Raw genomic sequence first — 12,211 nt, forward strand, 5'->3', positions numbered from 1 at the left:
GGTCGACACAAGGATTGTAACAATGGGCTCAAGTATATCATATGTAACCTGCTGTTTGAGGGTCAAGTATACTGTAATTATCAGTTAGGTCAAATTGCTTAATGATGATGATGATGCTCATAAAAGTTGGAAGATTAGATGAGAAGACATCATCTCATGTACTATGGATATGTGATCAGGAGCAGCAATCCTTGAGAAGGATATAATACTTGGTAAAATAGGTTAATGAAAAAGCAGAAGACCCTCAATGAGATGAATTGGCGCCAGTTGCCATGGGATCATTCTATTTCATGGTGACACGGTGTGTGTCAAAGAACAGTATCCCAAAGGGGTTTCAGTAACTAAGTTTCTGAAGTAATTTGCTAGATCTTTCTCTGTTGTAGTTAAGTGCCCTTGAGTTGAGTACGACTCACAGTGACCCTTTGAACAACAGATCTGTCCTATCCTGTGCCATCCTTATTGTACCCAGCACATTTTAACCCATTGCCGCAGCCATTGTAACAACCAGTCTTCATTGAGAATCTTCTCCTTCCTTGACTCTCTCTTTCTAAGCTTGATTTCCCTTTCCAAGGAATAGCCTCTTTATGCAAACATAAAATGGAGAGGTTCGTCTAATGCCAGATTCCTGGGGCTATCATAAAGATCACAAGAATTGACAGGAGGTTAAGGGGAAACTAAGAAAAGAGGGGATGATTAATGTACACGACATTGAAACAGACGAAAGAAAGAACTGTATAAAAGGGTATATGATTAGGTATTATTGACATGACAAGAGTCCATAAATAAGAGCTGCATAATAAAGTGATGCGGGGGGGAGGGGGCAGACTGTATAACAATGAAAAAACTTTTTTTCCAAAGAAAAAAGCGATCGGGGAGGGGGAGCCAGGGAGGAAAATGTGCAACAATGAAGGATTGGAAGCCCAAGTTCTTTATAAATTTTCATCAAAATCTTAATTTTAAAAAAGAATTGGTAGGGAGGGGAGTCATTTTTAGGAAATAACTTCCCAAAGTGAGGTCCTATCGTAACTCTCGGATCTGTCCCCTAATAGTGAAACCTTTTCTGGCTGAATCCAGGGCTGGTCCTAGGCTTCTTGTTTGATTCCGTCGAGTTGAGTATGTCTCATAGCAAGATTTTGAAAAGCCAGGGAGGCTGGGTCCTACGAGGCAAAATGAGATTCTAGTGATGGGAGAAGGACGAAGGACGGAATCGCTGTGACAGGACGGGAAGAGGAAGTTCGCGGCGGAGGAGTGTGGTGGAGGGACCGTTGCCTGGAGACAGCGTGGACGCCGTTGCCTAGAGACCGTGGGCCTCACGGAAAACTTCCGCAGCAGGGAGAGCAAGCACGAACCATGGCCGGACACCAAAAGGAGAAGGTGGTCCTAGATGAGGTCCATCAGAACCAGATCTTGCGAGAATTGTACCTCAGAGAGTTACGAACGCAGAAACTCTACACGCAGTATCACGTGAATCCTCTTCGAAAGGGTGAGGAGCTCGTTGGAGCGAAGGAAGGGGAAAGAGCTGGGAAGGAGTGGTGTGGGGATGAGGAGGGAAGGAATTTGGGTCAGAGCAATTGGGACGCCTTCTCTGAACCCCACACCCACCACCACCATCGCAGCCTACGATCACTGTTGTCGTTTCAAGATCTTCATAAGCTTCAGAAACTATATAGTATGGGAGTCCTTGCTCAGATCACATCATATATATTAAAATACATCCAGGTCCTCCCTAGTCATTGTCCAACTCTCTGATGCGTAACAAGCGATTGCAAAGATCATGGCCTGTATCAGGCGCACCTTAGTCTCCAGAGAGACACTGTTGCTCCTGAGTACTTTAGAGAGGTCCCTAACAGCAGACTTTCCCATCGCGATACGCTTTTTGATTTCCTGACTGCTGGTGCCAAGAGTGTTGACTGTGGAGCCGAGCAAACTGAAGCTGTGAACAATCTCAATCTCTTCGTCATCCATCCTGACGCTGCCAGTGGTGAGAATCTTTGTCTTCTTGACACTGAGCCTCAGTCCATACTGAAGGCTGCAGGGAGGACAGAAGGAGAGTGGATGCTTTTGAGCTGTGGTGCTGGAGAAGAGTACTGAATGTACCAGGGACTGCCAGGAAAACAAACAGATTTATCTTGGAGAGGATTAAACCAAGCTACTCCTTGGAGGCAAGGATTCTGGGGCTTCTTCTGACATACTTTGGACATGTTGCCAGGAGGGACGGGTCCTTGGAGAGGGACATCATGCTTGGGAGGGTGGAGGGACGGCGCAGGAGGGAAAGACCCTCTATGAGATGGATTGATTCAGTGACTGGGGTAATCGGGATGGGTGTGTCAGAGGCAGTGCGGTTGGCGCAGGATAGAGCAGGGTTTAGGGCTGTTGTGCATAGGGTCGCTATGAGTCGCAAACGACTAGATGGCACATAACAACAACAACAACATCCAGGTCACGATGAATTCATTTGTTAATGTAAAAAAAAAAATGTTGAAAGACTTATTATCATTTTGATTTTGTAAATAATTTAATTGTATTCTCCAAGGGAGCTCTGATGAGAAGCTTCGTTGCAATCCCAAAGGCAAGTGATTCGAATCCACCAGCTGCTCCGCAGCAGAAAGAGGCACAATCTCCTCCTGTGAGATTTACCCCCTCTGAACATCCGCTAGTGGGTCAGCTAAGAGTCGATTCCAACTCGATGTCACACAACAAACAACATCTTCTCCAAAAAGTACTCTGTTGTTTTCAGGTTTGGTTTCCTCCCCACCCCTTTAAACTATACTCTCTGGTGGCGTAGTGGTAAGGAGTTGCGCTGTCTAGTTAGCCGCAGGCTGTTTGTACCCATCAGATAACTCGAGGAAGGAAGAACATCCATCTCTTGTGCAATTTAACTCCTCTGAAAACCTGCTGGATGGTCAGCTATGAGTCGATTCTAATTCGATGGCATATAGCAATGTTTTGAGCTTCCAGTTTTGTTTCAGACCTTCAGAAAGCTCAGAAATGGTATACGCCAGGCCCATATCACTCCATCCGCAATAAAAATGGCCCTGCACACCACTTCCTTATTTGGCACACTCCCTGGACTGTCTGGTTTTGTAACACCAGCTTACTTTAAATGCCACTAAGTCTCAAATGGAGTTCAAATCTCACACACTTAGTCCCCTCCCAGTTGACCACTGTGTTGTTGTGGAATCTGAATTGATTCGTAATAGCTGACTCTCTGGTGGGTTTTCAGAAGTAATTTTAAAAAGTGCTTATCTAAGTATCTAAGTCTCACTGAGCAGTGGTGGTTTTGATTGAACCGCATTCCTTCAGGATTTCAACGCAGCTCCTTACCACTTGGTCACCAGACTCCCTCCCTCTGGACAACTATGTTGTCCTTGATGTTGTTGTTAGGTGCCAGTGGAATCAAGCACCACTCATAGCAACCCTATGAACAGCAGATCTGAACGCTGTCCTAACCTATGCCACCCTCACGATCTGTCATACTTGAGCCCATTGCTGTAGTCACTGTGTTAATCCATTTCGTTGAGAGTCTGATCTTGATGTTGCTCAAACTCATCAAGTTCAATCTCATTTCTTCCATAGATAATTTATTCAGCACTCTATCCAAATACTCCTGTCCAACAACTCCTCCCTAGTGATATGTCATCCATAACCTTGCCCCACCATCAACTCTCTAACTTATTATTATTTCTTTTCTTCCTCACACTTGTATTTGCTATATAGTTCATGCTATATTATATATGTCATTATCTGTCACCACAAATAGAATGGAGACTCCGTAACTATTAGAACCTTCTCTGAAGCTCATGTCTGTGCCTCTAGTGCATTAGTAATTATGAGCTGAATAAATGAATGTGAATACCACTCCTCTGCGATGGTATAGCTTCCTAGATGTATATCATTGTCTAACTAACCTCATTAGACTATCTGGCATGTCTGCCCACCCATAAGATCAGATCTCTTGAATAGACTATTCTGCAAGGATAAAAGTGTCCTTTATCTATGCTGCCCCAGACTATTCAGCACTTGAAATGTGGCTCCTAGTGTGACTGAGGGATTGAATTTTCAGTAGTGTATCATTTTATTTAAGTTCAAGTAGCCCAGTGTGACTGATGACTACACATTGTTGTTGTTGGTATGTGCTGTAGAGTAGTGACATTCAAGCCCATGAGTTTCTTCAACTTTGTGCCCTAGGACATAGTGCAATGTCTGACGTGTAGTGGATACTGAGTAAGGGCTATATGAATGTCTGGCCTAAGGTGAGTATGAAAGAGGGCAGAGATTCAATGTTTTATCTTGAACTTGTGATTTTTCCCCCCCTCTAGTTCACACAATCACCAGAAAGCCCATGTCTTGGCATGATAACATAGAAGAACCTGCAGATGGTAAGTCTCGGGGTTTTGAAAATGTCTTTGAGATGGAACACAGAGAGGCAAGCTGGCTGGAGAGTTCCTCAGGATAGTGCTACATTGGGACAAATTTAGACAGTCTGCTACTTTAATATTTTGAGAATTGGACTTATACAAACCAAGCTCACAAGAGACTGACATAGTCAACAATGTTGTTCCTACTGGCGTAAACCTAAGCATTCATTCATTCACAACCATGACACTTGAGAGTATAAGAATGAATTCTACAGTTATTGAGTTCAAATCCTGGCTCTGCCACACATTAACTATATAATTTTGGATATGTTCTTTAACCTCCCTAAACTATATGTTAATATTGTTTGGCAGTAAACTGGAAATAATACAAATGCATAGAACAGTTTCTGGCACAAGGTGCTAAAAATAAAAACCCCAAAACCCCCAGTTATTATAAGGATCATGTGCTTTTTTATAGTTCCTTTTATACTACTTCACTTTTACAAAAGACCTATGTTAGTACCTGTTTGCACTAACTGATTCAAAGAAGATTTTCACTTTACAAAAGGGGAAGCCAAAAAATAAAATTATTATTCAGTGTTTGTTTAGCAGTGAACCAATAAAGAGGCAACACATATCTCACACAGCAGGAGAAGAGTTGCCCAACTCCTTCCCTGGGACTATAAACAGCATCTCAATGCCAAGCTGCCATACTTTTCAACTATGTCAGTAAACACAATAATATAGTGTCATTTTGGGTTTTTTATGTTGTTTGTTATTATTAGGCAAGTTACTTGTTGACTCTGTTGTTGTCAGGTGCCATCGAGTTGCCTGCAACTCATAGCTACACTATGTACAAAAAACAGCTCTGAACCTTGCCCTATCTTGAGCCATTCTCATCATCTCTGACAGGCCTAATCCCATTTATCCAATCACTGAGTCAATCTATCTCATCCTCGGTCTTCCTCTCCTATACTGTTCCTCCACCATTCAAAGTATGATGTTCTTCTTGAAGGGCTGGTACCTCCTCTCCACGTGCCCAAAGTATGTGAGATGGAACTTCAAAATCCCTTCCTCCAGGGAACAGCTTGGTTTTACCCTCTCTAGGACAAACATGTTTGTTCTCCTCGCAGTTCACAATATGTTCAAGACTCTTCGCTAGTATCACAACTCAAAGACATCAATTCTTCTTTTCTCATCCTTAGTCATTATCCAGCTCTCTGGCTCATAGACTGTATCAGATGCACCTTAGTCTGCAGACTGACATTGTTGCTCTTCAGTACTCTGGAGAGTTCAGTACTCTGGAGAGGTCCCTGACAGCAGACTTCCCAGTGCAATCCATCTTTTGATTTCCTGATTGCTGGTGCCAAGAGTGTTTATTGTGAAACCAAGCAAGTTGAAGTTTATTAACTGTTTCAATCCCCTCTCTATCACAAAGCTGCCAATAGGCTCAGTGGTGAGAACCTTTATTTTCTTAATATTGAGCTTCTGTCTATATTGAAGACTATAGTCCTTGCCTTTCTGCAGCATACGCCTCATATCCTACTCAGTTTCAGCAAGCAAGGTTGTATCATCTGCATTATGCAGGTTGTTAATAAGTCTTCCTCCAATCCTGATGCCACACTCTTCATAAAATCCAACCTCCAGAATGATCTTTTCTGCATATAGATTGTAAAGATATGGAGATAGGATGCATCCTTGATGCACATCTTTCCTGGTCCTAAACCATGAAGTATTTCCTTGCTCTGTTCTGACTACTGCTTCTAGGTCCAAGTATAGGTTTCACGTGAGCACAATCAAATGTTCTGGGATTCCCATTCTTCTCAAAGTTAGCCACAATTTGTAGTGATCCACATAGTCAGACACATATAGACATTCCTCTGGTACTCTATGCTTTCAGCAAAGATGCATCTAATGTTAGTTATGTTGGTGTCAGGCCTCTTCTGAACCCAGCTTGCACATCTGGCAGTTCTCTGGTGATGTACTGTTGCAGACTCTGGGAATGCTCAAAAAAGTTTTCCCATATAAATGAATTCTTTGCTGTATGTCGGATTGTCATTATGAAAGGTTTCTATAGAAACATCCTGTAGTTGTTGTTAAGTGCTGTTAAGTCGTGGACGACTCATAGTGACCCTATGAAAGAAAGACCTGAACACTTGTTTGACTTACATTGTTTCTCCAAGTTCATAGAGTTTCCAGAGGCAAGCTATTATGGGAGTGGATGCCACTCTTACGTCCAAGTTTGTTTTAATCGGGGACCTCCACCGAGGGTAGCCATTATCGCATTAGACATATCATTGTCACAGTGTTTAGCATCACAGCAACCACGAGGTACCTCTGTACAGCAAATGGACAGACCAGTGCTATACCACTTAGAAGAATGTTTGACCAAAACAAATAAAACCAGCCCTGAGGGCCGCAGATAAAATCACCCACCTTTGACTTGGTAGCAAAACTTTCTATCCACAAGCCCCACAGAGCTCTCTCTATGTCAGTGGTGGTGTTGTTAAATGTTGTCAAAACATCTTACTTTTATGAAAATGTTTTTATAGAAACATTTATGAAATATTTTTATAGAAACATCCTACTTTCATATAGCACAGGAAACCTACAATATTATTTACATTATCATCATATCATAGTCACTAGGACAGTAGCTAGACGTGAGAATTCCATGTCATGATGAAGGAAATAGATAAGGAAATAGACTAATAGAACAATATTGATAAGGCAACAGTACCAAAAATGGGTGCTTAATTTGATCAGGAGAATTCTGGGAGATCTTAGAAGAGGTAATAGTAGGATGTGGTGGGATATGCCACTTGAAGAAGACTGAGGAAGGACATTTCAAGTGTACACCAAAGGCACCAAAGTGAGAAGTCCTAATAAGATCTAAGAACTGCAAGCAGTTTGGTATGGCCACAACATGCAAATGGAAAGGTGGCCATGTTTGGGAATAAGAGAAGAGAAACATCGGCTTGAAATATCCTTCCTGGAAAGCCTTTTTTCCTACATCTACCCTTCAAAGTATAATTTGATGGAGGAAAAAGAATAGAATTTATATAAGAAGATAGTGTGAGAAGTCAGGGTAGAGAAGGAAGCAGATCTTACAAGATAGTAAAGGAGATAGATAAGTGCATAAATGTTTTTTACTTGCCATCAATTCAGTTCTGACTCAATGGCAACTCCACACTTGCAGAGAAAAAAATTCTTTCATAGGGGAGGTTTTTGTTGTGATTTGCATGAAAGCTTGCAAAGTAAATTTATTTCCTTTTAACTATTTATATACATTTTATTTTATAGCATTAATTACAATACCCACAATGTTACCTCACTCACCCTGTGATTCTCTTTTCCATTAATCCTTTTATCCTAAGCTTTTCTGCCTTCTGGACTTTATCCTTGAGAAATGCTGCTCTTTTTGACATTATGCAGTCCTTTATTTTAAGGAATGCATGGCTCCCTGGTGTTGACAGTCATACTTCTTTCAATATAGAAAGATTGGGCCTCACATCTTGCCACTCTCTTAGTCTCAAAGACTGAGCTCACTTAAACCTCAGAGCCTACGTTCTGTCTGCAGTGAGCCTCAGAGCCTATGTTCTGCCTGCAGTGAGCCTCAGAGTCTATGTTCTGCCTGCAGTGGTCTTCCCTTGCTTCCTTTCAGGGCTAGTTTCTGCTTGGCCTTGCTATCTGAGGAAGATGTGTTTACTGCTTCTGGCTTGCTTTGCTCGCTTGCTCCCACTCCTGACTCTGCTGTTCACTCTCCCTAGGGAACAAGTTGGTCAGGAAGACATACCACAACCCTAGCTTCTAAGAACTTCTAAGACTGGAATCGTTTCCAGATGAGGATTCACAGCAACTCATTGAGTTGCACAATCCTTTTGAAATTGTCAAGTAGATCACTTCCATCATCATTGAGCCTGGAGTAGAGGTTGAAGTAACCATTGCAGAAGCCTATATCAACTATTTTAATAAATTGACTATCTGTTGGTTAAAAAACAAACAAACAAGAAAACCCAAAGAGGTTTCCTCTGTCACCATTCTATGTCAGAGATGGTGAGGATGGCACAGGATAAATCAGGGTGCAGATACTTTTTTTTTTCTTTCTCCCTTGTAGTGTACCATCAAATCAGATCCAACTGCCACTGGAGGAGATTGCCCTTCCTTCTCCAGTGGAGCATCTGGTGGATTCAAACTGTGCGCCTTTGGGATTGCAGCATGGCTTCTTGCCACTAGACCACCAGAGCTCCCTTGTACATCCATTCTTCATAGGGTTGCTATGAATCACAGTGACTTGACAACGTAACTGCAACCACCTTCATATCATGCCCACCAAAGTACTATTTTCTTCACAGCGTGTATTGCTATCTATAGTTAATCAGGTTTATTTGTCTGCTCTGTCTCCTACCTAGAATATGAACTCCAGAAAAGCAGAGACCACATTTATCTCAATCAGTACCCTCCTCCCAGGACCCAGAACCATATCCATCATAGTTAGTGCTCAAAAAGTATTTGTTGAAAGATTAGAAAAGGAATATTCCTATCTCAAGGTCCAGGCAAGCCTCAGAGCCCCAAGAGCCTGCCTGTAAGGAGCAAGATGGTCAGAGGAAAGGGCATAGGAACACAGATTGGTCCCAAAATCTGACTCTTACATAATCCAAACCTCATCTTCCAGTCAGGTTTTTGAATCTCATTCACCATGCTGCCCAGGGACCCAGAAAGAAATACTCAGAGACACAGACTGAAAGCCAGGAAATTGGATGGGATTCAAACCCCTTGGTAAGTATGGTTATGGTTCCTAGTTTTAGTAAACGTTAATAGACACATATAACTGGTGGCTAAGAAAATAGATGACCTTGAGTGATTGCAAACTATCTCATGCCTTACCTTTCTCATTGTAAAATGGAGATACTGCCTAAGATTGTTATGAGGATTAAATGAAGTAGTATTTGCAAAGCACTTAGAACAGTGCCTGGTACATAATAAATACTGTTTACACCCTTACCAGATGCCTTTGAGTTCATTCCAATTCATGGAAATCTCATCTGTGCCAGAGTAGAACTAGCAATCTGCTTATGAAAGGTGCTTCAAATCCCTGTTGTCCTAATCTGTGCAAGTGGAGTTTCCATGAGTTAGAATTGACTAAATGGAAACTAAGACCTAACCAGGAGTCACTTCTTCCATAAAAACCCATTAATGTACATCAGTCACCATCTGCCAAAAAGAGTTAGTCTCTCTTTCCTTTTGTTTCTACAGCACCATATAATTCCTACTGTCACAGAATTTCACTCATCATCAGTACATTTGTGATTTGATAACTGTTGCAGACTAAGGGTAAAGTATATTAATAATTAATAATGAGAAAAAACACCAAGAATGTATAAGTGAACAGTGTAAAAGACAGGGGCCAGTGGATTACACACCTCAACTCTTAGCTTGTCAGGGACGGTAACTGGAACCCGCTGTCCACTCCTGTCATCCTTCCTTTCTAACCCGTGGTCAGAATGCGTGAGTGCATCTCCATCCATGTTGGCCAGGCTGGTGTCCAGACTGGCATTGCCTGCTGGGAGGTCTACTGTCTGGAGCACGGAATCTAGCCTGATGGCCAGATGTCAAGTAACAAGACCATTGGGAGAGGAGATGACTCCTTCAACACCTTCTTCAATGAGACTGGTGCTAGCAAGCATGTGCCCAGGGCTGTGTTTGACCTGGAACCCACAGTCATTGATGAAGTTCACACTGGCACCTAACACCAGCTTTTCCACCCTGAGCAGCTCCTCACAGGCAAGAAAGATGCTGCCAATAACTATGCCCGTGGGCACTATACCATCAGCAAGGAGATCATTGATCTCATCTTGGACCAAGTAAGAAAACTGACTGACCAGTGCCAGGTCTCCAGGGCTTGGTTTTCCACAGCTTTTGTGGGGGAACCAGTTCTATCTTCACGTCCTTGCTGATGGAGCGCCTATCAGTTGATTATGGCAAGAAGTCCAAACTGGAGTTCTCCATTTCCACAGCTGTGGTCGAGCCCTACAACTCCATTCTCACCACCCACACCACCCTGGAGCACTCAGATTGTGCCTTCATGGTAGACAATGAGGCCATCTATGACATCTGCCCCAGAAACCTTGATATTGAACGCCCAACCTGCACTAACCTTAACAGCCTTAGTCAGATTGTGTCCTCCATCACTGCTTCCCTCAGATTTCATGGTGCCCTGAATGTTGATCTGACAGAATTCCAGACCAGCTTGATGCCCTGTCCTTGCATCCACTTCCCTCTGGCCACATGTGCCCTGTTATCTCTGCTGAGAAGGCTTACCATGCACCCAGCCAACCAGTTGGTGAAATGTGACCCTCCCCATGGTAAATACATGGCTTGCTGCCTGTTGTACCGTGGTGATGTGATTCCCAAAGATGTCAATGCTGCCATTGCTACCATCAAGACCAAACGAAGCATCCAGTTTGTGGATTGGTGCCCCACTGACTTCAAGGTTGGTATTAATTACCATCCTCCCACTGTGGTGCCTGGTGGAGACCTGGCCATGGTACTGCGAGCTGTGTGCATGCTGAACAATACCACAGCCATTGCTGAGACCTGGGCTCACCTGGACCACAAGTTTGATCTGATATATGCCAAGCATGCCTTTGTTCACTGGTACGTGGGTGAGGGGATAGAGGAAGGAGATTTTTCTGAGGCCTGTAAGGACATGGTTGCCCTTGAGAAGGATTATGAGGAGGTGAGTGTGGATTCTGTTGAAGAAGAGGATGAGGAAGAAGGAGAAGAGTACTAATTCCTTTCAGCCCTTTAGCTTGTAACACTCAGAATTGACAATGCTTTATGGCTAGATTGTCTCTAGCAATGAAATCATGTCTTATTTTTCCATGTGTTCCTGTAAGATTTTTTTCCATCATGTCTCAAAGTAAAAAAAAAAAAAAGACAAGGGCCAGCAGTTCCAAACAACTGAAGTGCCACAAGCCATGCCTCTCTGTATTTTTTGAGGATCAGGGGAAGCAAATCATAAAGAGAATTCTCTTGTAAAAGAAGCCAAATTTTTCTCTATTGTCAACCTAATACTTAGCCCTGAAAGGAAATATTTCACACATAAAGACTTTTACACTCCCTCTGCTGGGGACCTACCTACCTCTTTTCTGCAGGGAGCAGCTCATTTCCTGTGATCTGTTACAAGAGAAATTCCAACTTATGTGATTCCTTCAATTCCTGAATAAGTATATGGTTTTTCATATAATATTTGGTATGAAATTTGGCTTCCCATAGATAACTCTAGATACAGTTAGTATGAGTTCAGATACAAACCATCACTTTCTGGATCTTTGAAGTTAACCTATCTTAATTCCCATGTATCTAATTTTAATGAGAATACTTACAGTTGCTATAGAAAACTCTGATGGTCTAGTGAGTAAAAAGTTTTGCTGCCAATATAAAGGCAGACAGTTTTAATCCAGAAGCTCCTCTATGGAAGAACGATGGATGTTAAGTCTGCACATCGCCCTCTGAAAGACCACCAGCTCACATATGCAAACAAATTCCAGCATGCGGGGGTCCACCATTTGATAGAAAATGGTAACCCTGGGTGGGCACATGTAGACCTTTTTATAGGTCCATTGGGGCTGTTCGACCAGTGTGAGGTAATTGGGAACATGATTGGTGGGCAAGGGGAACAGTTACATGGGGTGGTTTGTGATTGACTCATGCCTAGGTAGCCACCCCGCCTACCTTCGCCCTTTCACTAGGCGCAGATAGCTGACCTGAGATGAGAACCTTCCCCTGCTTTCTCTCCTGATTGGCTGTCTCCTGAGCTAAGAATTTTTATGGCCTGCTTCTACTTCTGG

The 12,211-nt window shown here is 42.7% G+C and overlaps 1 protein-coding gene and 1 pseudogene across 1 annotated transcript in view; both read left to right on the forward strand.

Moving 5' to 3' along the window:
• The first annotated feature begins 1,350 nt into the window (after positions 1-1,350).
• Positions 1,351-12,211, forward strand: part of FAM183A (family with sequence similarity 183, member A) — a 31,090-nt gene continuing 20,229 nt past the window's right edge. Inside the window, exons 1-3 of the mRNA XM_006886616.1 lie at positions 1,351-1,483; positions 4,320-4,379; positions 9,034-9,137. Of these exons, the coding sequence (XP_006886678.1) occupies positions 1,351-1,483; positions 4,320-4,379; positions 9,034-9,137 (297 nt within the window). The remainder of the gene's footprint in view (positions 1,484-4,319; positions 4,380-9,033; positions 9,138-12,211) is intronic.
• LOC102861021 lies at positions 9,863-11,151 on the forward strand (annotated as a pseudogene).

Source organism: Elephantulus edwardii, unplaced genomic scaffold, assembly GCF_000299155.1.
Source record: "Elephantulus edwardii isolate Elephantulus edwardi_28Jun2011 unplaced genomic scaffold, EleEdw1.0 scaffold00049, whole genome shotgun sequence".
In the NCBI taxonomy this organism is placed as follows: Eukaryota; Metazoa; Chordata; class Mammalia; order Macroscelidea; family Macroscelididae; genus Elephantulus; species Elephantulus edwardii.